Raw genomic sequence first — 26,661 nt, forward strand, 5'->3', positions numbered from 1 at the left:
AAATTGATTGTAAAGACACTATTACGATTATAGCTTACATTCATTCTTAGCCTTTTGATCAAAGAGGAGTGCCAAGATCACTGAGGTCAGAACAGTTCCAAGAATAGTACTAGTTTGTTTAACCAACTTGTAGTACACAAAGGCAACAGGGGAGCGCAAAACAACATTTTGGTAGGCACTAAAAATAGTGGCTACTAATTTTGAAAATAAAATATTTTAGCAAGAAGACTTCTGGTTTTTTTTGGGGGGGGTGCAGAGCTTATAGTTATTTAATGTATTGAGGCCCTGATCCTGCAAAGATTTATACAGTGACTTCAATGGGCTAGTCACAGTGTGTATAATTAAGTATATGCTTAAGTCTCTGCAGGATGAGGGAGAATATTCTCAACCACAGTACTTTCTTACTTTCATTTGATCAGGTAAGTGCATGCCCATCTGTAATATTAATATCATTGCCATTCAGCAAATCCATTAGCATTACTGATAAGCAAGCACATGCCTCATCAACACTGGGAGTTCCAAACCAACATAAAAAATGACAGCATGAAAATATTTTACGCCTTCCTACAGCCCAATCTTGCAGCCCGTACTCATTTTAATAGTTGTTGCAAGATTGTGCCCATAATCACTAAAAGATTAAAAATGTGGAATATAGGCAGAATATACTCACTAATATTTTTAACTTCAAGAAGCTTTTTAAGTGTGTCTTCATTGCAGCTGTACAGGGCAGTTGTATCAGATTTTCCATCATCTCTATCAAGCTCATACACAAACATTTCATTGTTTTTACTAACAGCCAGAAGTTTTGACTTGTCTCCTTGTGAATCATTATATTCTGTATTCTCCCACATGAAGCTATATTTAATAACAAGATTTAATACGTTACATTTTTTCACAATCTCTTCCAACTTCAAATCAATTCCACAGTTCGGAAAACAAACCAAAGCAGCTTAAAAATACTGTATCTAGAGTGTTTCTCTCTCTCTCTCTCTCTCTCTCTCTCACACACACACACACACACACACACACAGACAGACAAAAAACGGTGAAATATACAAACACACAAAGTGCTATCAAATGTCCAAACTAGACACTAAAAGGGACACTTGCTCTTTTATCTATTTTGGTTATAGTAATCATGTTACTTGTAACAATAATAGGCAAAATGCTTTCAAAACATGATGTGATTTTTTTAAGCAGACAGTGATGCTTCTGTTTCTTCAGACAGGCTTCAACAGTTTGTCTCTGTCCCGAGAGGAGATTGCCTTACTTCAGGAAGACAGGGTGCTTGGTGGTGCAACTGGTCAGTGCGTTGGGCTGTTAACCACAAGGACGCTGGTTCGTGCCTAACCAGGGTTGCTACGCAGGAGGTTTTCCTCGGCTACCCTTCTGATGCTACTACCTGCCCCTAACACTTCAGAAACAGCAGGTGGGTGAAATAATCTCTTTTACTAGACCAACTTATGTTGGTGAGAGACACACGCTTTGGTACTACAGAGTCTTCTTCAGGGCTGGGAAAGGTTCTCGGGTGTCTCGCATAAAGTAAGGGGCCATTCAAGGTAGAGTGGCCCAGGAACAACCCTGCAATCACACGGGACAAAGAGAGGGCTGGGCTCCCGTCCCGTCCCGTCCCAGCAAGACAGCCGCAGTCGCTCATTCCAGCCCGTCTCCCACACGTAGGGCTCTCGGGTTTGAAGACGGCTCCAGAGAACACGCTCAGGGGCATCCCTGTCCCGCTCTGCCAGACAACGCCCGGCACGGGGACACGGGCGCGCCAGGGCGCCGCCCAGCAAACAAGCCCGGCCCGGCCCGGCTGGATGCCGGCGTGCCACAGCCGCCTCACAGCGGAGCTCGGGCTCGCCCGGACCCCGCCCCCGGGCTCGCCTCGGACCCCGCCACTTACTCCGCCCAGGGTCCCGGGATGAGGCGGGCCCGGCCGGCCCTGCCACTCGCCAGGGACCTGAGGTGGATCCCCCCCGAGACCAGCAGGCTGGCCAGAGCGTCCTGCGCCCTGCTGAGCTGGATCTGGGCTGTGTCCCCCAGGGGGCTCCGGGCCTCCCGGGCGAGGGGCACCAGCAGCACCCGCAGCGGCCCCTTCGCCGCCTCCATTCTCCTCGGGCTGCCCTGCCAGGCGGCTGCCCAGCCCGAACTTCCGGCTTCAGCAGAGGGACCGGGCCGCCGCCATCTTGCGCAGGGCACTACTTCCGGCCGGCTGACGGAGCGACGGACGGCTTGGCCGGAGGAGACCCGGAAATCAACCTCTTCTCCGCCTTAGGCAGTGGGCATTGCAGAGACTACAGCTCCCAGAATGCCATGCGGCAAAAGCTAGAGGCTTTTTAAACAAGTGGGAGCGTTGCATGCTGGGATTTGTAGTCTCCATGGGTGCTAGCTGGGCAACCGAGGAGGCGCATGAGAAAGCTGGGATTGGGTCCGTACTACTGAGACGGCTCATCTCGAGAGATCAGGACCGGGGGGGGCATTGCATGGTGAGACCTTTGGTCTCTCGGTCGGTTGCTTGCTAGCAGTTTAGCTTTAGATGGAGCATTATAAGCTGCGACTTCTGCCTTCAACAGGCTCCTAACTCCGGATCCGATCTGAAGTAGAGCCTGGGGACACACACGCCTATTGAGCAAGCAGGTGGGACTCAAGGAGTTTAGAAGGAGCCTAGAAGAACCTGGAGCAAACTTAACCAGTATTTCCGATTGTCCAACCATCCATTTGCTGTGTATTCCCTAACTCCTCTGGTTTGACCTTGAAAACCAAACTGATCACTTCGCAATGGGGATGGAGGTAGCACTTTATCAGTTACCACCTAAAAAGCTTATATGTTACTAGTATTTGAAAGTGGCATGATTTCTCAGAAGCAGAATGTCGATCAGATACTTTTTATTCTGCTCCTGTGCACGTGTCAACACGATCATTTATTTGAGGGGAAACTCAAATTGAATAGGTTCAAAACGTTACCCTGAAACACTCCCATGACTCCTTCCCTCACAAAGGCACTCCGAAATAAAATGTCCTGGTGTGAAATGCTGACTGGTAATAAAACAAGAACACCTAGTAGTCCTCCGACGCAAGAACTGCAACAGTATTTACATTCCAGCGGCTAGACTGTGTACCGCACCAACCACCAGATCAGAGGCTGGTTTAAGTGGGATTGCAGACGTGCACGTATCTATCAGGCCAGGCTGTTCTTCCAGGTAACCTCGGTCTTGCTCTCACCGCCTGCACACAGCGGGGACAGCAGAGGAGCGACAGTCCTGACCACTGGGTTACAGCTGGGATTTTAAGACTGCTGCAGGCGCTGCACCGTCTTGCACTGGGGCACTGACCTCGGCCGCTGCCAGGGACCCGTGCAGACAGCTCGCCAGGGCCCACGGGCCGCTCTTGCCCTGGGCTGGATGGAAACATTTCACATCCGGAAGGATGATCGAGTCCGCCACCGCCGCTCAGCTACGACACAAACGGGCTAGGGCTGCCAGGGGCCGGCCGGCCTCCCTCCCCGTCCTTGCCCCCGCCGCTCACCAGAGACCGGGCCGAGCCCTGCCCCGCTAACACCTACAGGCTGCTCGCGCCCCGCACGCCTGTTTCCACCTGCCCTATAAGCCCCGCCCCTTCCCCCCGTACTGTTGTCGGGGCTCCCGCACTGTTTTGGCCCCGCCCGCCACCCGTCTCTCTCTCCAATCCGGAAGCTGCCGAGGAGGGGAACTGGGGGGAACGGTGGCCGCGCGGGGCCCTGTCCCTCTGATGGCGGAGCGGAAGGATGTCGCTGGTGTCCGGGCTGCTGTCGCACACGCTGGGCAGGGTGCTGCGGCTCTCCGGGCTCCATAGCGGGGACCATGCGCAGGGCAGCCAGGCCATGGAGCAGGACAGAGCGCTCGAGGTGTATGGTGACTATCCCCGCCCGCTGCCCCGGGGACGTCTCGCGCCGAGGCGAGGCTAGGCTGGGCTGGGCTGGGCGGGGGGCTGTAACGGGGGTGAGGGGGGCTGGGCGGGTGCCCTGGTTACTGAGTGCTTCGGGGCCGGCGGTTGCTGCCCAGGGGCTGCGGGGCGGGAGGGGTCCGGGACCCGCCCGGGCCTGGCCCCGGAGCTGTGGCAGTAGGACGCGGTTGTCGCTGCTCCGGTGCAAGGCAGGGTGACCGGATGGCAAGTGTGACAAACGGGGCGGGGGTGGGGGAGGGGCAGTAGACACCCCTCGAAGAAAAGGCCCCGAATATCGGGACTGTCCCTATAAAATCAGCCCATCTGGGCACCCCCGGTGCAAGACGAACCACCCTCGGGGACATTTGTACTGGGGGAGGTACCTGGTGACTGCCTCCTCCCTCTGGCGAGGGCCCCCGCCGGACACACCTGGCTGTCCAGGGGAGGCTGGGGGCTCCAGGAAGGGCAGCCCGTTGTGGGGGGTCAATATTGATTGTAAGCTGGAGAGGTTAGAGCTGCCACCCGTCCTGGGACACAGGGCTCGTTCTGCATTCTGCACCAGCTCAAGTCCTTGAAGCCCTGCTTGCCCGAAGCATCCCCAAGCCATTTCCGGGCCCTTGAAACTTCATTCCTTGGTGAGGCAATCTGAAACAACATGAGGGTTTTATGTGATGTAACAGACACGGGGGCACATGGAGATCAAATGGCATCCCTAAAATCAGAGGAACAACATTGTAGCGGGACCTTCAGTAGTATTTAAATATGGTTTCTGAAAACACCATCAGCTGTAACAAATAAGTAGTACCCAAGTCTGTGACCCTTATGCATGTGAAGAATCCTGTTGACTCCAGTGGGATTGCTCACATCTCTACAGTTAAGCATGTGTATGGTTTTTGCAGGATCAAAGTCTGTGTCTGCTATAAAAATTACTATAATTAAAAGATCAAAGACAAAAAATTAGGGCTGTCAAATGATTAGAAAAACATTCACAATCAATCATGAGATATAAAAAATAGTCAAGATTAATTGCAGTTTTAATTGCACTGCTAAACAATAATATAATACCAATTTAAATTCATCATGGAAGCATGTCCTCTGGAATAGTAGTAGAAACACAAATGTTCAGCATATCTGAGATGTAAATACCTTGCAATGATGGCTACAATAGTGCCATGCAAATACCTGTTCTCACTTTCAGCTGATGTAAATAAGAAGCGGGCAGCATTATCTCCTGTAAGTGTAAACAACTTGTTTGTCTTAGTAATTGGCTGAACAAGAAATAGGACTGAGTGAACTTGTAGGCTGTAAAGTTTTACATTGTTTTGTTTTTGGTTGCAGTTATGAAAAAAAATTATACATTTGTAAATTGCACTTTCACAATAAAGAGAGTGTACTGCAGTACTTGTATGAGATTAATTGAAAAATACTGTGCCTTTTGTTTATCTTTGTTACAGTGCAGGTGTTTGTAATAAAAATAATATAAAGTGAGCACTGTATACTTTATATTCTGTGTCGTAACTGAGATCAATTATATTTGAAACTGTAGAAAAACTACCAAAATATTTATAATAAATTTAAATTGGTATTCTGTTTATTAAGGATACCATTTAGTCACGGATGTCAGGGAAGTCACAAATTCCATGACTTTACTGGACCTCTGTGACTTTGGGTTCAGCTGTCAGTGCTGGGCGTGGAGCCGGGGCTGTGCATCCCCAACCAGTGGCTTTGGCTGGAGCCAGGACTGTGCAAACCCTCCCTCCTCCCCCCGACCACCACCACCACCCCCGCCCCCCTCTGGCTTCAGTCGGGGCTGTGTGCCCTCTGTCCACTGCTGCTGCGGCTGGAGCCGGGGCTGTGCCCCCTCTTGGCAGTGGGGCTGGGGCTGTCAGTCCCTGCCATGAGGATCTAAGTTTCCTTCCTTCCTTCCCTCTCCCAGCCTTCTCCCCCCCTGTTATTTTTAGTGAAAGTCATGGACAGGTCAGGGCTCCTGTGCATTTTTGCTTGTTACCCACGACCTGCTCATGACTTTTAATAAAAATAACTGTGAAAAAATCTTAACCTTATTTATTATAGTTTAACAATATTTAACTGTGGTTAATAACAATTATTTTTTATCCAGTTACTTTGTTTTGTGTTAATCGCCATTAATTGACAGCCCTAAAAAATATCTTTCCTCTTGTTTATGTTGTGCATGTGAGTAGTTTATGGCTATTCATTGTCATTATTTCCTCTGTACTCAGTGAAATAATCAGTTTCCTTTTTGCTTGTGTGGGTCTTTTCACACAACAACGGGGACAATAACATTTTAACAACAGGAAAATATAACTGCCAAAATTGACACAAGGCTCCTGGTGACAGCTGTCGTACATAAAAAATTTTGTAATTTTTTGTTTGGTTTGATTTTAAATTGACTGAGTCCCTTTTAAGATAGGGTGTGACATTGGAGGTGATATTCCTACACTTTTTTGTTTCTAGTTTTGAGTACTTTATAATTTTAATATTTTTTCTTACTCAGATGTATGATAATTACAAGTTTTCCCCCAAAATTATTTAGATATCATGTCTATTTTGGCAAAATATAGAGTGAATCTTTTGGACTTCTTTTTTAATGTAACTGAAGTTTAGTCACTTTTTAACATTGTGATATGAGGGAGTATAGTCCAATGCTTGGACCACGGGACTGGGAGTCAGAAGTTACGTGTTCTGTTACTAGCTCTACCACTAAATTGCTGCATGGCCTTCAGCAAATAACTTAATTTGCTTTTGCTTTTGTTTTCCACTCTGTGAAATAATACTTAGCTTCCTCACAAGTATGTTTTAAGTCTTAATTAATGTTTGTAAAGTGCTTTGAAATCCTTGAATAAATGCACTGTAGACTTTAAAGCTGATGATCAAAGTTTGGCAGTTTCAGAAGAATTGCTTATTTTGAGGTCTGAAGCAAAAAATGAGATTTTTTTTTTAATGATAAATTGACTGGAGAATCATGTATAATACATGTGCTGAGAGTGATTTTACTAGCAGGATTTATAGTTGAACAACTCACAATTTTTTTCCGAAGCAATGCAATATTCTGCCCTTATGATTCCCAAAGTGACTGAAGAGAATGTTAGTAATTCTTTACACTTCATTTGGGTCTTTGTTTGAGGTTCTCAGTGATTTTTCCAGGTTTTTAATTCTGCATCACAATAAACTTGTGAGATAGACAAGTACATATGCCCACCAGACAAATGGAAAGACCAACATACTCAAGTCTGAGGAAAGGATGGTTTAATGGTTAGGGTAGTAGCTTGGGACTTGGGAGATCTGAGTTCATTTATCTGCTTTTCCACAGATTTCCTGTGTGACTTTGGACAGCTCTGTGCCTCAGTTCCCCATCTGTAAAATAGGGATAATATTGAGTTCCTTACCTCACAAGGTGTTCATGTACTATGGTGCTGGGAGCCATATAAATATCTAAGAGAGACTGAGGTGATTTGCCACATTGAGTCCATTGTACAGTGGGGAATAAAACCATGGTCTCATGGCTCCCACTTATATGCGAGGTCATACTGCGTGCAAACTGAAATGCACTACATGATTTTCAGTCACTGGAGAGACTTATTAGAGTTATATAGATTTTTACACATTCCCTAAGGAGAACCAAACTCAATAGTTTGTGGGTTTTGCTTTGGAATATTATTTTAGAATTGTATGTGCTATGAAAAAGAAGAACCAGTCAAACTATTTCTATGCCTGTACAGTGAATCCTGTTTTATTGCCTGCATTTAATGCTATCACCCATGTAGAAAGAATAGTGTATTCACTAAGGGGCTTCGAGACACTTCAGAAAGTGACTCCTCATACAGTCTATGGGCAGAAAATAAAGCCCGTTGAGATGACCACACTGACTGCTCAAACAATGTAATCAAAGTCCTTTGCACACTCTGAGTTCTCCATTGCTGGAATGCTTTTCCACTGAAAGAACTTGGGGTTGTTTTTCAGCCAACTGCATTTGCATCACATACCCTATAAAAAAAACTGATTAGGTTTGTAGTAGGGGCTCCAGTCAGCCACATCTATAGTATGTTGATTTAAAAATAATTTTTTTTTTGTAAACAAGGTTGAATTATCTGATATTAACCAGATAATGATTTTCACAACTTATTCTTTATTTGCAACTGTTGACAGTTCATTTAACAAATTTTGTTGTCATTTGTTCATGAATTCCTCCCAATAAGTATTTGGTCACTGAAATTGTATAGTATTGTTTCTATCCAGTGATTAGATGACCTAAACTTATAAACAAAAGGATACCTCTTTTCCGGTTTGCGAATTATTTCTAAGCATTTGTAATAGTTTTGAATCTACAATGTAAGCACCTCGTCCTGGAAAAAGTATAGTGTCTCCAACTTCTATTGACTTTGTTGGGAGCAAGAGTGTCTTAGAACCTTGCAAGACTTGACCCATATATCAGAAGTTCCTCAAGTCAAGGATTTTATTTTCTTATTCTTCTTTGAAGTGCTAAGCATACCAATTTTGGTAAGAGATCGGTGTCAAAAACCACAGGGCCCTGTGAGAAGGGTTTGATGTAATAAGATAATATTATAAACTAAATTCATTCCATGTTCTGAGTAAGGCATATGTCAGAACAGTGCAGAGCTGAATCACGCCATCTGTAAGTGGTAAAATGCTATGTTCTTTGACCATGAACTGTAGAAATGTTTGCATTATATGGAGAGGAGCAGACATGGTGAGATACAGATGGTTTAGTTTCTGCTGCTCTTGAGTGAACTGAGTCAGCAAGATGTTTCTGTAACTAGGCCTCTCCTGGAGAGGAGTAGAAAAAACTAGGCTGGGATGACCAACTGGTTAAAAACCCGTGAGTAAGGTTAAGATTCTGTCATGGGACAGGTCACGGGCAATAAACAAAAATTCACGGAAGCCCACCACCTGTCTCTGACTTTTACTAAAAATACCCTGGTGGGTGGGGAGGGGAAGGAAGGACAACAGAATGCTGCAGAGGCTTACAGCTGCTTCCAGCCGTGCCACTGCTCCAGTCTCAGAGGAGCTGACCCAACCCTGGCTGCTGCTCCGGTGGTCCCGGGGCTGGCTGCGGGACAGCTGTTCCAGCAACCCTTGCTCTAGCAGCCTCAGGGTTAACAGCTGCTCCAGCCGTGTCCCAGAAGAAGTTACAGAGGTCCTGGAAAGTCCCGGAATCTGTGAGCTCCATGACAGAATCGTATTCTTACTTATGACTTTTGTCCTAATCCTCTAATTTATAGATGGTATTTCATTTATGGTGTATGTCCTTCTGCTTTAGATATAATTCGAACTATCCGGGATCCAGAGAAGCCTAACACGTTAGAAGAACTGGAAGTGGTAACAGAAAGCTGTGTTGAAGTGCACGAGACAGGGGAAGATGAGTATCTCATTATTATCCGGTTTACACCAACAGTACCTCATTGCTCTCTAGCAACTCTCATTGGTAAGATTTATATTTCCTTAAGTGACTGACTAGTTTTCTTCTAAAATGTGCAACAGTAAACCAAATACAATGGAGATTCATCAGAATAACACTGAATTTTATTACCTTTATTTTTATTAAGTATTTTTTCACATATTTTGTTTGGAATTGTGTATTAAAAACCATTACACAAAGCAGTCAGAAGAAATATTGCAGTATTTCTTAAACTGATACGCTTTTTATAAAGTAAAAAGATCCTCTAGGTTCAGGGATGATGGCTTTCAAAAATCCTCTTCATGATTTGGTGGTTCCAAGAAGCCTTGAGTTAAGAGAGGAAGAAAAGCAATTGAGAGTTATGTGTACATGATTGCTGCTTATTAGCCATGCTAGTTTGAACAGTATTGGGTTTGACAGCAGGTTTCAAAAATGGCTGTCGCTGACATGGACATAATGCTGTTTTACAGTAAGTGTAGCCAGGGGTTTTCTGTGTGTGGTAGTGTAAACTACAGCACAACTTGTGAATACAATTGCAATATAGTTTGGTGTGGAAGCAAACCCGTGTAACAGCCTAATGTTGCTCTTAGTGTTCTAAAATGTTTAACAAGCCACCGTATAGATTAGGGCTTTAGTATTTGCCTTGTTGCTTCTTAGCTAAGCAGCCCAAGATTGCTTCAGATAACTACAGTGACCAGACTTTAAAAATAATGGGGAGAGGGGAAGCATTAGTGTTGAAATGAATGTAGAGCAGTGATTGAGTAATTCTAGGTTAACACAGACAAAGGACTCTCATTTTATATTTTAACAACTTTTTTTCCTTAAAGGAAGATAAATGTTGGCATATAACCAAGAGGCAAATCATGCTGAATTATCACTCCACTTCTTTGTATGAGAAAGCAAAGTACAAATGGCAAAGAATTAATTGGCCTGTTTTAGGACCGGCAGCTACCTAATTTATTTAGGGCTTCTCTACAAAGGGAAGCTATTTTGAAATAAGATAGCATGGACCAACTATTGCGCTTCAAATTCACACCCTATCTCCTAGTCTAGACACTCTTCTGTTCTAGACTTTTGCCTTTGTGTAGAATAGGAGTGTTCACATTGGCAGCTAGTATGGAATAACTGTTCCACAATAACTATTCCAGGCTATCTGCTGGTGTAGAAAAGCCCTTACAGAAACACTGATTCTGTGAGGTACAAAGCATCCTCAACTTCAGTAGTATCAGGCTGATGTATAGTAGCTATGACTTTTAACATATGTATTTAAAGAGTCTGAAGATTTGTACTCTGACTTTTAAAAAGTAAAATAGCTGACTGTAGTGGAGTGCTGTGAACTTGAGTGCCAGGGTTTGATTTCCACAGTCACTATATGCTTGTATCTGAGTGGCCTGTATTTCTCCACAGTTCTTCATTCTATAAAAGGAAAGAGCTACAGCAACGATATTTAAGTAGCTAGGTAGCACATGTCAGAGTACAAGCCATAAGCGTTCTAGGGCATGCTGGAGGGCCTGTTTGTTTCAAGTGACTTTTGAGGCATGGGCCAGCATGTTGAGGTGTTGGTATTTCTCGTGCTGCTGCTTGATTGAAGGGGTGAGTTGATTGTATTGCATTTTGTTTGAACTAATTAGCAGAGTGCTCCGAGCCTGTGTATGGGTGTTCTTTACTTTCTTTTAATTTAGAATAAACAAATATATTTTTTACAAGTCTGTAGGCTGCATGGATATTTACTCTCTGGAAGGAATCAGTAGGAACCAGAGTTATGATGATAATTTCTGTAACTGAAACTGTCACCTGGTCAGTCTGGTGGCTAATCTTCATGTGGTTGACAAATGGGTCAAATACTTGTAGTGGTCTTCTGTCCCAAAGAATGACTGAGTGCTTGCTTGATCTGCAGACTCTTTAGTGGATTTAAGCATTCTCTTCACCTGTCTGCTCTGTGCTAATGATTATGAAGATAAACACATTAGATTTTGGATATTTCTCTCTTGGTTATTTCACATAATCTCCTAATTTATCAGTATAATCATATAGTTACTACAGTGATGGATGCACTAGAAAGGTCTAATTTACATGACATTGTGTTTGTATGTTGCATGTAAAAAGTCACTTTTTTACTGATGTGTCACTTGCTATTTTTTATTAATCCAAGATTTAAGTGTAAGGTCCTTAGGACAAGGACTGTTTTCCTTCTGTGGTTTGTCTGATACTGAGCACATGTTCACAGTTTAACAAATAATTTAATATACATTGAAAGTTAGGCAAGGGGTGGCTAATTAGGGTAGATGATACACTTGGGGGACTGAGAACAATTTTCCTCCTCCCTCAAGTTGTTCCAAGATTGTGTTCTTTTCAAACTGCTTGCTGGACTTATAACAAAAGGGATATCTTCCAAAAGAAATAGCTGCATTATGTATTCAGCAGAAGTTAACGTGTAGCCACAATAATGGGCAAGAATCTTTAGTACAGGAATGTAGAAAAAAGAGGAGTGCAGTGATAGTGATGTATGAATTTTTAATATTTTTGAAAGGATCTTGGAGACTAAAGTCTCTCTCTAGCCACAAAGCAGGCACAGCACAGGGTTCCCTATTATCCTGCCTCATCTGGAAGAACCATATCTTGGGGTCAGAGGGGCTGCATTGTCATTCATTCATCTATCACCCTTTATGCTGAGAATGCTACAAGGGGGACAATTGCCAATTGTACTGGTGGTTTTTGTGATGTAGATATATGTCCATTGGAAATGAGGCAGACCAAAAAAAATGTTTAAATCATCTACAGAAATCATTGAACTTGCCAATGGAAAAACTAGGATTTTTTGTTTGTTTTTTAACAGGGCTTTGTTTGCGAATAAAACTTCAGCGATGTTTGCCTTTTAAGCACAAGGTAAATTATTCATTTCTACCATTCTCATTTCAGACTGTGCAGGGATGTATGCCAAGTACCAAATGACAAACTTAAAAAACCAAACAAACTGCAAGATCACTTACTTTGTTTTAAAATTATGGCCTAAAAGATCTGTTGGTGTTTTTAAATAGAGCATAGTCATTTGCATATGGAATAACATGGTGTCCTCCTGCACAATCTAGCATATAAAGTAATTTATGAGTAATAGTGATTTTCCTTTTTGTCAAAGCATCTAACAAAAAAATCCCATTTTATGTAGAATGATCAGTCAGTTGTTGCTAAACTTTAGAAAGGGGAACTGTGCTAAAGGGAACCTCCTGACCTTTTGACAACCCATTCCCACCACGTGTCACTTGATTATTTGACACATGGTGGGGATGGATTGTAGAAAATACAGAACATCTTAAAACAAACAACCCCAAATATCTAAGTCCTCCTGATGCCTTGAAGGGAAAGAACTACGGGCCACAGTAACATCTGAAAGCATCCAGGCATTGTGAATTTTAGTAATGTTTAACTAATTACTGGGTTTGTTTGTACCTTTGGGAAAAACTGATGGTGGTTGTCCCCAATGACTCCTGAGTGAGTAAGTGAGACAAGATGACCTGTGAGTAAGGTAATGAGTCACATGCCATCGTTACTTTGAATTCTGACTCCAGTTAAAGAATAATGGTGCCCTCCACTGTTCATGTAACAATTCTCTGCAAAGCAAAAAGAGGGAAATGGGATCTTATGGTGGGTTTGCTCGGAGAATTTGTAAGCAGTGCAGAGGTAGGACTCAAAATGAGATTTCTCTTTTCCTGTAACGTAAAGAACATAGGAATTGCCATGTTGGACCAGGCCAGTGGTTAGGGTGACCAGATAGCAAGTGTGAAAAATTGGGACACATTTTTTCTGGGGAGAAGGGTGGGGGATAGTTGGGTGTGTAAAATTTAAAAGAATTAAAAAAGAGAACGTGCACACAGGCTCACCTTGTATTGTAAGGTTCCTTGAAGGAGCCTGAGGTCTGCCATGCGGGGCTGAATGAGCCTGAGTCCCTCAATGTTGGGCTGAAGGAGCTGCATGCCACGGCTCAGGCTTGGCCTCCTTCAGCCCCTCAAAAAATCAGAACAAATGACGTCCCAACAGTACTTTGACTGGGACGAGAGACAAAGCCCCTAATATTGGAGGATCCCGATTTTATCGGGACGTCTGGTCACTCTACCTGTGGTCTGCCTAGTCCAGTATATCATCTGACAGTGGCCAGCACCAACCACTGCAGTGGAATGTGCAAGAACCCATGTAGCAGGCAGTTATGGATTAGCCTGTACCAAGGGAAAGTTTTCTCCTAACCCTGATAGTTAGAAGCTGACTCATGACCTAAAACATGAGGGTTTATAGCTTTTCCAAAACTCACTTAAAAAAATACTTGTCTCTGGACTTAAATATATTTTCTTAGACAGTGGCTAACTAGTGCTTTGTCTTCACTGCCAAAAAAAGTGTGTTGATACAGCAAAATAACTAACGCATATTGGTTATTTTGTTTTGAAGAAGAACAAAGGCCTGTTTTGGCAGTGAAGACTTAGCCTGACTGTTGGTGCCTTTCTGTTGCAGAGAATACCAAATACCATAATGTGTGATGTTACATATATTTGCTGCAATACTTTTGAGCTGATGGCCTGAATAATCTCCTTATACCAGAATTTCAGCACTGAATTTCTTTACTTTTGTAACTACTTGCCAGAAGCTTCATGCTTTTGAGAATAGTTGCACGACAAAAACTGCGGCTTGCGTTTCTAGAAAATTGTGTTGGTGATGCTGTGCACTGCAAGCTACTTAATCGTAACATCACTTTAGCTTCAAGGGTATGTCATGAAAGCTAATTAAAAATTTTGGTGTTTTAAATTAATTACATTTATGCACAGTTCGTTCACTTAGTTTTTAAAGCAGATGCCTTCAGTAAATAAATAACTTCAATACAGGTAATCTAGCCTTGAAGTTCAGATTTGTGGACACCATTCATATGCTGTATGGGAAGAGCCTTTTTTGAGAACTGTTATACTTAATAATAACATAAAGGCTAGCCAAGGTTTGGAATTGTAATGTAACATATTTCCATGCTGGGGATCTGTAATAGTATTCAGAGCTCAGACTCTCGCCACCTCACGACACTGAGCCATGTGGAGGCAACATGCACTTCCTGAAGGTGGAGAAATCCCTTTGGCTCTATAGATGACAATTCACACTGCTTCCTCACTTCCCCTTCTTAGCAAAAAGACTGAACTGCATTGAGTTTCCACAGAAAACCTCATTAGCCCCCATTGGCAAAAGTGGAGGATGAAGTGACAAGGAGCTTTAAAGGAAGGGAGTGGGGGGATGTTGAATATCTCTTAGGATTTCCTCCCTGAAAGGGTCTTATTTTTCAAGTGTGTTTAGATAAGCTGTTTATGAAAGTGACAGTGTCAGTTCCTGTAGCCTCTAGACAAACCGTTCCTAAACCGTGATCTGCAGAACACTTGCTTGTGGTTTACAGAGAGCTGGCTGGCAAGATAGTGCTGACTCTCCTCCCCATTTCCTGCTACTTAACGGCATTAAAAGACAACTGAAAATACACTAAGTACTTTCCCAATACTATTTTGCCATGCAAGTAATTGATATGATTACCTCCCTTGGTCAAGATGGGCTATAAATTGGAGGGGAGCTGTCCTGTCCGTAAGACAGTCTCATAAAATGTCATCCAGATGATGAAAAAGCTTGAGACCTGCCAACTGTAAACAAGAGGATAGGATAGTTCACAAAGGTTAAATGTTGAATCAGTGTGCATACTTTGTACAGATATTTCTCTTTCCCAACAGTGTGCAGGAGTACAGCTATTCATATGTGTGGCTAACATTGTTCATGTCTTATCTAGTTGGAAATTTACATATCTGAAGGTGCCCATTCCACTGAGGAGGACAGTAAGTGGATCTTTATAAATTGAATGAATGTGGCTTCAGAATCTGTGTGCGGCCCAGCAACTCTGGAATGAATGTAGTGTCAAAGTTGCAAGATGAAGCATGCCATTTAGGCAGTCTCAGAATTAAAGGGTGCTGTAATGAAATTCCAACTTGTTCATGTTGCACATGTAGTGTATCTTACTGTAGATATTGAGGCTTACACTTAACAAGGGGGGGGGGGGGAAATAAATAGGAAATATTGCATATGTGCCATTAAGTCCATTTTTGGAATTTCTTGACTTTTGAGTGCTAGACTATTTTCATTATGGTTTTTTAAATGTGGAGGGACTTGACTGGCAAGCATGTGCCATAGAAAATCTCAATTGTAAAATTATGTCTTTATTAAAATAAAACCAAATTGTTCTTTCACTTCTTTTATTCTAAATCTGGATATAATGGTGGGGGGGTTTTTAACATGGAAAATTTGGACTGCTCTTGGGACTTTTCCTTTCTTTCAATCACATAGCTGGAAATTGAAACTAGACAAACTCAGATTAGAAATAAGGCACACATTTACCGAAGTGAGGCCAATTAATCATTCGCATAACTTACTTAGGGATGCAGCAGATTCTCCATCACCTGGTGCCATTAAACTCCCACTCTTGAATTTTTTTCTTTTTTCTACAATACACTCTATCTTAACCAGAAGTTATGGACTTGATGCTGAAACCACTTGGTGAAGTTCTATGGCCAGTGTTATGCAGGCAGTCAGATGAGGTGATCCTAATGGTACCTTCTGGCCTTAAAATCTATACCACGTTAGCAAAAACTTCAGTGGGAACAGGTAGTTGAGTTCCCAAATGCAGGGATGTTGGAACCTAAGAAGTTAAAAGCAAAATTTAGTGCTCATAAGATTTCACCTTTGACACTTCCTAGCCAAGGTCAGCAGATAGATGCAGATGTAAGAAATTAGTATTAGTGCTATTAGGTGTTGGTGATGGCTTCCCTGTTACAAGGAAGCAAAATATGTTTGTTCCATATTGTCCAATTCAGTGTTGTTGTGAGGGGTTAAGAGGAATTTAGGGTGGGATGTAGCTCAACAGATTTTACATTACTTAAGATCTATGGAATATCCAGCATAAACAGGGTGTTGCATATTCCTTTCCTGGACTAGAAATGCCATGAAAATGATAATGATTTTTGTGTCTGTGTGTGAACTGGCTCCCATTTGCCTCTCTGCCCCTCATCTCCTACTCCCTCTTTGTTCCATCCAAGATGCCCATCTTAGTGCCCTTTTTGTGTCACTTTTCCATGCCTGTGCTGGTTCCGGTGCCAGGGGTACCCTCCTAGAACCAGTACATCTTGCCACCTCCTAGAACCAGTACATCTTGCCACCTCTGTTTCTACCTGCACTGCACTTCTTCGGACAAGTCTATTACACAAATCCTAGTCCTCTTCCCCATAGATCAAAGTGATCATAGTCCCTCTTGTAAATATTTAAAATTAAAATTGTAAGATGGAAGAAAGATGCCACAATCCACTTCTTATTGCTTTTGTATGTTACCTCCCATTCCCGTTTCTTGAAATTGCTTTTGTTTACAAAGACACGCTCAATGTGATTATTATATAAGAAATTCCTCAGTAAAATGTCTGACTTACTTTTCATCTGATATTTTGCAGTCAACAAGCAAATAAATGATAAAGAGAGAGTAGCAGCTGCGATGGAGAATCCAAACTTGCGTGAAATTGTGGAGCAGTGTGTGACAGAACCTGACTAGCAGCTACAGTAACCATAGCGCTATAATCATTTTGGTACATTGGTTTAATTATTTGTAAAACTTCAAGGCCTCGAGTTTAATACTTAAGTTGTTTGTACCTTCCATGTGATTTTTTTAAAGGAAATCGTTTATAAAGCAGATGTATATTATAAGAAGGTAGCTAGAAATATATAAAGTTAGGTGAAGTGTATAGTGTTCTAAAGAATTTGTAATTTTCAATGTTCAAAGAGAAATATTTTATCTAGTTATAATAAACCAGCTGTGTTGCCTTCTTCTCATGTACATTGTGATACAAAGCCAATTTTGCAGGTTAAGTTTCCACTGTGATCAAGTGGAATATGTTTCAATCACTACACTGTAATAAAAAATAAAATTGATTCTTGTAATGAAAAGCCACTTCCTGTTTTGAATGTTTGTGCTTTAAATTTTACAAACTCTTCTGGCATGGTAATTAATAGAGAAGTAAACGTTTTGCTCAAGTGTTTTTACTGTTGGTAAACTATTTTGTCATAAAAATTGAAACTATATGTAAAACACTAGCTGACACTCTAAACTTCAAAATAGTGTGTGAATGGTCAACTAAAGTTAGCTAACAGATCAATAGTAGTATACTCAAAAAGTGTTAAATGAATACTTCTGTATTTCAAATGCTCTTTAACCTCTAATCTTACATCAGCAAGAAAAGCATTTCTTGTACTGTCATGATGTCCAAATGATATTAACAGACTGTCAGTGAGAATTAATAGAAGTTTTCAGAGGATTTTAGCAGCAGATAAGGAATGCTAACCACTTCACTGTGGTTTTGTTTCCTTATGCAAATTACTTGAGGCATGTTGATTTAAAATCTGATCAGAATTCAGTCATGGGACTAGCAGATTTATATTGTTAATAATTTGATACAATAGAACTTCACTGATTCTTTGTTTGCTAATCTTCAAACCTAAAAGATCTCCTACCCTCCTTTTCTGCAAAGATTTAAGAGTGCTGTAGTAATGCCTTACTAGTAAAACTTTGTCACTTTTTTATAAAATTCTAAAGTATATCTGTCACATTAAACTACACTTGGGAAAATAAAAACAAATTACATTTATGAAACAGTATGGCTGACTTTTCACATCGGTTAGTTTATTAATTTGTAAGAAGTTACTCAATCTCCCAGTCATTAGTTTCAATTGGAGATTCTGCAGTAGCTTGTATTTTCTGTGTTTCTGTGTGGGAACAGTTATGGTAAACTGAAATAATTAAAAAACAGCAAATCTAACCAAGTATCAGTAGAGCTGATAAATAAGTTAAAATCTAAATTGAATGTTTTTAATTCATACATATATATAACATTTTATGTAAAAGTTTCATATCCTGAAGCTCCATAGACTGACTTGGTGTTGAGATAGCAATATCATGTAAGAATCTGGATTAATTAGAAAAAGAACAAACATTAAAAGTAGGGAGCGAACACGTGCTGGAAAACACAGAAAAGAAGTAACTGTGGAGAATGAAAATGTATAGAAACCAGTCTTATGTTAAACTATAAGCAAGTGCATCCGTCAGCAATTTCTGCAGTAGCCATCACAGAACAGCATAACATCTTCTTGCACAAAAAATCAATATGTCATCTCAAGAAGACTTTATATATTAGTTGGAAATGTTCTAATGAGTATAACTGATTCTTTTAATGTTTTTAGAAAACTTCAACACTAATTTTTAAATTATATTTTTTTTCTCCAGATTATAAGATGGCTATATTTCCAAAGGAATCAATGTTTCCAATGCTTTTTTGGTCAATGTCTTCCCAGCCTATATGACAGTTTGACTTTTCTCTTGCCATCAAGAAAACAAACAACTTTTCCTTTTAAACAACTGCTTGAATATGAATAGATCCAAAATGTGTGACTTGAAATTCAGTTACTGTTCGTTTAACTACCTAGACCACCTATATGCAGTATGTGCAGAATTTCTGCCATAATGAGAAGGAAGTTGAGAATAGCCAAGACTAGACCATTCTATTAATAATTATATTGGTGTTGGTGACTAGTTATGGATAGATTTGAATATGTTAGGCTGGAGATAAGAACATGTAATCTGAGTCCAGATTCTTCCATCTATTACCTATTTAATATAAAAATCTATTATCTATTTAGTATAAAAATTTTAGTGTAAAATTTTTTGCCCAGCCTTAGACCTGACTGTCAGAAGCTATGAGCAGCAGCTGCTGCCGCTGCCATGGATTTGACACACTTGAGTGTATGGAGCTTCTTTGCATATATCTTTTTCCTTCACTAATTGTAAACTTAACCAATTTACCCTTTAAAAGTGTGCTTCTAATTCAGACAAAAGACAGTTTAATATTCTTCACAGGCAAATGATGATGTACTTTTAGCATATTAAATGTGTAATGTCTGCACGTATAGTATGTGCTCTTAGAAACGGTTGGGGGAGTCAAGGTTACCGGACTGTCTGTCGGACATGTTCCTCACCCACCTTTCCTTTGCCTTCGGAGAGAGCTTATGAATTTGACTTTAACTGCCATTCCTCATGGAGCCAGTGGAGGGGGCTCCTGCATTGGCCAGCACCTCTTGCTTGACTCTTATGGTGAGGATTGCATTCTTTTGGATTTTAAATAAGTGCTTGGGTTGCTAGACTTCCTGAGATAATGGGATTTTCTTTCTTTCTTTCTTTCTTTGTACTAGAAAAAGGCTTGAAAGATAAACAACTTTTTACAATAATTGTCTAGTATCTTGAGAACCTTTAGGCAACAGCCACTAATTCAAAAGGCAGACTGTGCTCTGTTTCCAAAAAATTGAGTGTGAGTGTGCATGCACATGTATGTTTAGCAGGGATGTCTTGGGCCTGGAAAAAATAATTTTCTTTCAACAACTGACATACATGAGAAATTTTTTTAAAAACATGGTCTGCATCCAAAATGTCCTTGGTGATTAGAATTTATGTTGATAAAATTCTCTGCCTTCCTTGGATCTTGCTTGTAAGCAATAAACTGTCCCTGAAAGGATTTATTTTATGGCCAAACAAGCTGATTTGATCTTATTCAGAGATGTGCCCTGTGTGTATCAATTTACATAACTTCATTGCTGTAGTACCTGAGTAACTCGATCGTTAATGGATTTTATCCTCTCTCTACACCTGATGAGGTAGTGAAGATGTTATTTCCTTCTTCCAGATGGGAAACCGAGGCACAACATAGATTAAGTGATTTGCCTGATGTCACACAGGAGGTGAAGAATTGAATCCAAGTCTCTTGAGTTTCAGTCCACTGCTTTATCCACTCAACCATCTGATATTTCTTACATAATGCAGGCCAGTTGCCATTTGGCTCTGGCTACAATTCAATTATTTACATTATTGTAAACCACAAGACTATCTGCGCAACGCTATAGAACAGATAATGGCAACACATGTTTGTTCTGCAAGTTTGCTGAAGCAGTGGTATAATGATCACTTTTGCCATCTCTTGATAATGATTTACCCAGTCTTGCTGTGCATTATCTATTTCTGTGAAAAAATTTAGTTGGACAACATCCCTCATACATGAAATATCCCAGAGTCCCTTGCAGTAATGAGCTAGACACTGCATGGTAATGTGTAGGTGCCAGTGTATGTCTAGGCAGTTGCTCTCTGAAACGTATGGCACTGGAACCTATTTAATTGGAATCTTTCTCCCTACTACACCCGATCCTCCTGGGGATCTGTTACAACTAAAGATCTATAACTCCTAGTTTCTGGGAATTCTGACTGAGCATGAATTGAATTTAATAGTTTTCCTGCCATGTGGCTGGTTTTTTTCCCCTTAGTACTAATTATACAAGAGTAACTGGATTAAATTTTATGGCCTTTCACTTTAGACAATCTAATGGTCCCTTCTGACTTTAATCTACATATATTATAGCGTCTGCTTGGTATGAAATGGGAACAGTAGAACCTCTCTGATTTGCACGAGCAAATGGAAACACAGTCAGGAGTACTGAATATTGTGAAGTAGTGAACATTGAAAATACAGTTAATGCAAAATGTACTTACTGCACAGTGTAGTTAGATTTTAATTACAAAGCAGTTACAATGCTGCTTTTGGCTTTGAAGGCTTGTTGCAGAGGAACTGGCCCTGTAAAAGAAATTTGCCTAGCTCTCCTGTGTGTGTGCCCTGGTTTGGAGGAGGGTGGGGCTGCCCCTGCGAGTTATAAATGGGAGCCAGCTCACAGGCAAGAGAATTCAGACCTCTGAGTGGGAGACTCCACAGCTCTGAGAGGGAGAGTTCAGAAGAAGCAAAGCTGAGTTGAAAGCTTCAAGGCGGGGATGCTCCTGATGGAGGGAACAGCGAAGGTTCCCCAGATGGCAGAGGAGCCAGAGCAGGCTGAAGAAAACAGAAGGCAGTCAGGGAGGAGGAGGGGTTACCTACACATTTCCACAGCTAGAGAGGGTTGAAAGCTGAATGCAGCAGACTGAGATACCTGCTGGCTCTCTGAGTCAGAGAGCTGAAGCTGGAGGGCCAGATTGGGCTGAAAACTGGGGAAAGACAGTCGTGAGCCGAATAGTGTCCCCGGGTAAGAGCTGGAATGATACCTGGGAAGGAAAAGTGCAAAGAAGTACCCCAGCGAGAAGGGCTGAAATGAGGTCTGAGGAAAGATGTCAGCACCATGCTGCCGAGCTGGGGTGTGGTGAGAGATGCCAGGGCCATACATGGTGTTGATGGACTGTCAGGACTTGAAAGACAAATTTGTGCTCTTGGGACTGTGCTGGGGAATTCTGAATTATGCTTGTGGGACTCTTGCTATGATTTTTATGCATGGGACTTTTGTAATAAATTAACCCTGACAAAGGCTATTTGTATGTGGAAACCTTGAGTGGAATTACTGGGACTCTGAAATGAAAGGGGAAACTGAGGCAGACACACTGCTTGTGCCGCAGGAGGGCACGGCAGGCAGGGACCGTTCCATCACAAGACTCTTCCTGCAGATCAGCTGATAGTTGTTTTGTAGGCTACCATTGATATTTATGGTTACCTGACAGATGCATCAGATCTTTGTTGTAAAGCTTCCTGGGTGGGAAGGCAACATACACTGCAATCCAGAAAGCCAAGGGTTTAAAAAAGAACTAGGTACGTTCATGGAGAGGTCTGTCAATGGCTATTAGCCAGGATGGGCAGGGATGAAAAAACCATGCTCTGAAGCATCCCTAGCCTCTGTTTACCAGAAGTTGGGAATGGGTGACCCGGGATGGATCACTTGATGATTGCCTGTTCTATTCATTCCTCCTGAAACACCTGGCATTGGCCACTGTCGGAAGACAGGATACTGGGCTAGATGGACCATTGCTCTGACCCACTATGGCCGTTCTTATGTTCACCTTTGAACAAACCTAAATTTCAAATGCTGTGTGTCCACACCTCTTCACAATTGAAATAAACAAGAGTGGGGGCTCCAGGAGTGTCAAAACTGTGCTTGTTTCTGTAGCAGGCTTCTGAAAAATGGGCTTAAAATGTGCTTCTGTATTTCAGCTGACTGAATAACCTCTCACATACATAGAATAGAATATTCGCCTGTCAGCCCAGCTGCTGAGAACTCCCATTTCTGCTAATCTTCTACGTTTGCAGGAAGAGGCTACTCAGTCCTTTAGTCTGACAAACTGGAAGTGTTACAGGGATAAAGAAGAGGGAGAGTTTCTCATGGCTCTAGTATCCTGAGGCCTGGGTATCTAATGTGAATCCTCCCTGGGAATATCAGAGTCAAGTCAAAGAAATTCGATCGTGAAGAGGCTCATTAACTTCACGGTAGGTGACTAAGTTACAGTTTGCTGTATGGTCTGGTTAACATAAGGAACATGATGTGGCTATAGATTACAGAATTACATACAAACAGTAAGAGAATCTTCATGGGAGAAGCATTTGAGATCTTTAAAAAGTCAAAAGACCCAGATGAGAAGAGTAGAGGAAGATGAACTTTATTTTGGTATCTGATAAATACATATAAATATTCTCAGCATGGAAACATTTTCATGTTGGACTTTTCTTTATTATAAGTATGAAGAGGGTCAACTCTTCCCACGCAGGAGACCAGGAAACGCAGTCCAAGGGTGCTCGTTCCCAGGGTTGGTGCGTCTGCAAAATAAGGAAGGGCTTTGGCCCCCAAATCCATGCATCCCTTGAGAGCAGCTAGATTCTTGTGTCTTGTGCAGTGCTTCCCAGCCATCCTGGGCTCAAACCCCCCTAGCAGCATGTGTGACAAAGCGTTAGCATCCCCAACTGCTACTGTCCAGATTCTCCCTTGAGAGGAATTTCACACTGTAATGAGGAAACCACTCTGAAATGATGTCACCATGAATTTACAACTGGGATCCCTGGGGCAAGAGATACCTCTCACAGCAATCTTCCTCCTGCACCCTCCCAACTGCGAGTGACCTGTCCCCAGGTGGAACAGTGGCTGGGCCTCCACAAGATGTGTTTGTGGGTGAAAATACCACTGATACCTCCCGTCAGTTCATTGCGTAGTGTAAGTGTGCCAGTCAGAAGCCAGAGTAGATTATCTGGTCAAGAGGTGATATTTACTCTTTGGTTTCAGAGAAAACTGTTTTCAGGGAAATGGTCATTACTCCAGAAGGCTGGTCTCTCTTGCAAATGTTTTGAAATTCATTGCAAACATCTGTTGAGATTTCAAGGATTTGTAACCATTTTAATAATAAGCCTCGTAAAGCCAGCCCAGAGGCACAAAATGATTTGAGTGGATTCCAACTAGCCTGCAAGCTACGAAGAGTAGGAGAAATTTATTTTTGTGAAAGAACATAATGAAAGAATGGGACAATAACTGTGCACCCCAGAGGTTGTAATCCTCTTAGATACAATACCAGAGACAGCGCAAAAAAAAAAAAAAAAAAAAAAAAAAAAAAAAAAATGGGGGGGGGGTTGGGAGGAGGGAAGAAAATTGTGTATGTTAGTTACAAAACCAGCTGAGTGTCATCTGCATTTTAAGGTGAGTAAAGTGAGGCACTGGGTGATTAAGGACAAAATTTTCAGAACTGTCTGCTAATTTTGGATGTCCAATAGAAAGATTTCATTTTCTATTTTCAAAGGTTCTGAACATTAGGATGACCCAATGTCCTGATTTTGCAAGGACAGTCCTGAGATTCAGGGCTTTGTCTTATATAGGTGCCTATTTCTTCCCACCCCCCGTCCTGATTTTTCACACTTGCTAGCTGGTCACCCTGCTGAACACCTGCCACTTACACTGATTTCAACTGGAGGAGTCCCTATAAATACTTAGACATAGCTCTTTCTTCACATTGTTAGTGTGAAGTTTTATTAGACAAATGCTTTTCACAAATTTTGAGATGAAACCACATAAAATATGAATCTACTGTGAGCTAACTCAGTCCTTTCACATTTGAAGGGAACCTACTGTTGGCTATTTGAATGGGAAGCTAATATAGCCTGATGTCTTCTCAAAAAGAAATAAAAAAATCTATGAAATAAAAGTAAAAACCAACTTCACCAAACCTAAAACATTCGTTCTGTCCGGAGGGGAGACTTTGTGTGTTGAAAACTCCTGCTGGAAGCATTTACCTCTTGTGTATAGCACATACCAGGGAGAGTGTCCAAACAAAGTGTCATTACTCAGCATCCTAAAACAGTGAAGGGATTTTCTTTTGTTCAGCTGGACAGAGCCTTTGAATGGTAACTGCTCTGTGGAAATAATTTCTTCTGTATGAAAAGCATATGGAGATGCTTTCCTAGGATGAGATTTCTGTTTTTGCTACACTATGTCATTAAAGCACAACCCTACACTGCAGTGTAACAGTAGATTCCCCTCTTCCCCCTTCCCTATGGGCTCCGATTTAGCTTAGTAAAACCAGTCTATTAACTTAATTTGGAATAAATGGCAAAACCATGGTTTTTTTCATTTTGGTATTGGCACCGTAAGAGATTTCATTCCAAGCTGTATAAATCCATTTCATCTAAGAGTTCAGTCTAGTTCCCAAATGTCTTTTATATAAGTTGCTAGATGACAATGTGTTGGTATTACAATACCGCTACCTGTTTCCACCACTAATCAATATGTTCCTTGGCTGCCCTGAACCTTCATCTCTGCATGGCCTGAGACAGAGCTTCTGTTTATGCTGATTCTATTCTATCCGCCAGCATCTTTTGATACTATTGACTGAGATGTCATTGACCCACCTATTTGCTTTGCTTGGGGGTACCCAGAACTTGATGAGTGGTTCTGTTCTTTCCTCTTAGAGAGAGATCCCAGCCCGTGATATTGGGCCATGCTCATCTGACCTAAGGGCTTCCTTCAGGGTTCTGTCCTGTCACCCGTTGTTCAATGTGCATATGAATCACTGTGGAAGGTATTACACATTGGGTTTCTGATACCAATGGTATGTGGCTAGCCAGCTGCTCCAAGTCTCTCTTTCAATGAACACATGATTTCTTTGCTCTTCCAGTGCCTGGCTGAGACCAGGACCTGGAAGAGTGAGCAACAGTTCACCTATGGAGTGACCTGTAGCTCAGTTCAGTTGATGCTGACAGGTACTCCATGTCAAAGAGGTGCAATACATAGGGCTGATCTTGGATCTAGTTGGATGACAAAATCAGCTTTCCCCTACCTATGCCTGGTAACACTATTGTAATAATTTCTCCCTTATCACAGTTATCTATGCCTCTGTGGTCTCCAGACTAGATTACTGCTGTGTGCTTCACAAGCCTTGAAGATCATATAGAAGTGTTTATCATAGTTAGTGGACTTTGCACCTGGCTACTTGAGCTGTAGCGAGACTATTACGCTGATTTCCCATTGCTTGCAGTGGTTCTCTCTCTCTCTCTCTCTCTGGTTCTGGGTGCAATTCAAGCTGTTAATGCTAAAACCCTATGTGGCTTGGGGCCTGACTATCTGACTGGCCTGCCGCTCTGTCTGTTACCAGGGCAGTTGAGATCAGCTGGGACTCAGTATTTTACCTAATTGGATTATAAATGTTACTTAAAAATATGGCAGTTATAACTACTTCTAAATTCAAGGATGTTTTTAGTTGTGCAGGTACCTTGATCCCATGGTGATGTATTTTATCCATCCTGGAGCAAAAGAAGAGCTGGATTTGGTCAAGTTCAATTTACTTTTAAGGAAAAGTCCTATAGCTGAAACTGTTAGGCTTCTAGATAAAGGTAACAGGGTTCTATCTGGATTGCTCTAAAAACAACGAATGTACTGGGAAGTAAGCTTTTTCCAAGAATTCTCAGTAGAATTCTATATCAGGGAAATTATTTTTAGTAATTATTTTATGACAGGCCTTAGAGATCAGGGTTCCATTATCCTATACAACTAAATAATGGGAGACAGTCCCTGGCTCTCAATTCTATAGGATGGCTCAAAATACCTAAATTCTGTAGGATTTTTCTGTCATGGCATAGCTGGATATCCAACCACCTTTACTGAACCAAACTGAACATAGAATCATAGAGTTGGAAGGGACCTCAGGAGGTGTCTAGTCCAGCCCCCTGCTCAAAGCAGGACTAACCGCAACTAAATCATCCCAGCCAGGGCTTTGTCAAGCCCCATCTTAAAAACCTCTAAAGATGGAGATTCCACCACCTCCCTAGGTAACCCATTCCAGTGCTTCACCACCCTCCTAGGGAAAAACTTTTTCCTTATATCCTACCTAGACCTCCCCCACACTGCAACTTGAGACCGTTGCTCCTTGTTCTGTC

General features: G+C 41.9%; 2 protein-coding genes across 2 annotated transcripts in view; one reads left to right on the forward strand and one right to left on the reverse strand.

Moving 5' to 3' along the window:
- The window catches only part of SPG11 (SPG11 vesicle trafficking associated, spatacsin), a 55,336-nt gene extending 52,046 nt beyond the window's left edge, over positions 1 to 3,290 (reverse strand). Inside the window, exons 1-2 of the mRNA XM_067555453.1 lie at positions 1,904 to 3,290; positions 671 to 855 (exon numbers count right to left, since the gene is read on the reverse strand). Of these exons, the coding sequence (XP_067411554.1) occupies positions 671 to 855; positions 1,904 to 2,109 (391 nt within the window). The 5' untranslated portion in view covers positions 2,110 to 3,290. The remainder of the gene's footprint in view (positions 1 to 670; positions 856 to 1,903) is intronic.
- Positions 3,291 to 3,400: 110 nt separating this feature from the next.
- On the forward strand, positions 3,401 to 18,030 carry CIAO2A (cytosolic iron-sulfur assembly component 2A). The gene is made up of 5 exons (XM_067555456.1): positions 3,401 to 3,890; positions 9,221 to 9,385; positions 12,195 to 12,244; positions 15,156 to 15,201; positions 16,861 to 18,030. The coding sequence occupies exons 1-5, from the start codon at positions 3,764 to 3,766 to the stop codon at positions 16,956 to 16,958; spliced, it is 486 nt and encodes a 161-aa protein (XP_067411557.1). The 5' UTR covers positions 3,401 to 3,763; the 3' UTR covers positions 16,959 to 18,030.
- The last annotated feature ends 8,631 nt before the right edge of the window (positions 18,031 to 26,661 follow it).

This window comes from Emydura macquarii, unplaced genomic scaffold (genome assembly GCF_026122565.2).
Source record: "Emydura macquarii macquarii isolate MOO-44397 ecotype Brisbane River unplaced genomic scaffold, CSIRO-AGI_Emac_v2 contig_1644, whole genome shotgun sequence".
Classification (NCBI taxonomy): Eukaryota; Metazoa; Chordata; order Testudines; family Chelidae; genus Emydura; species Emydura macquarii.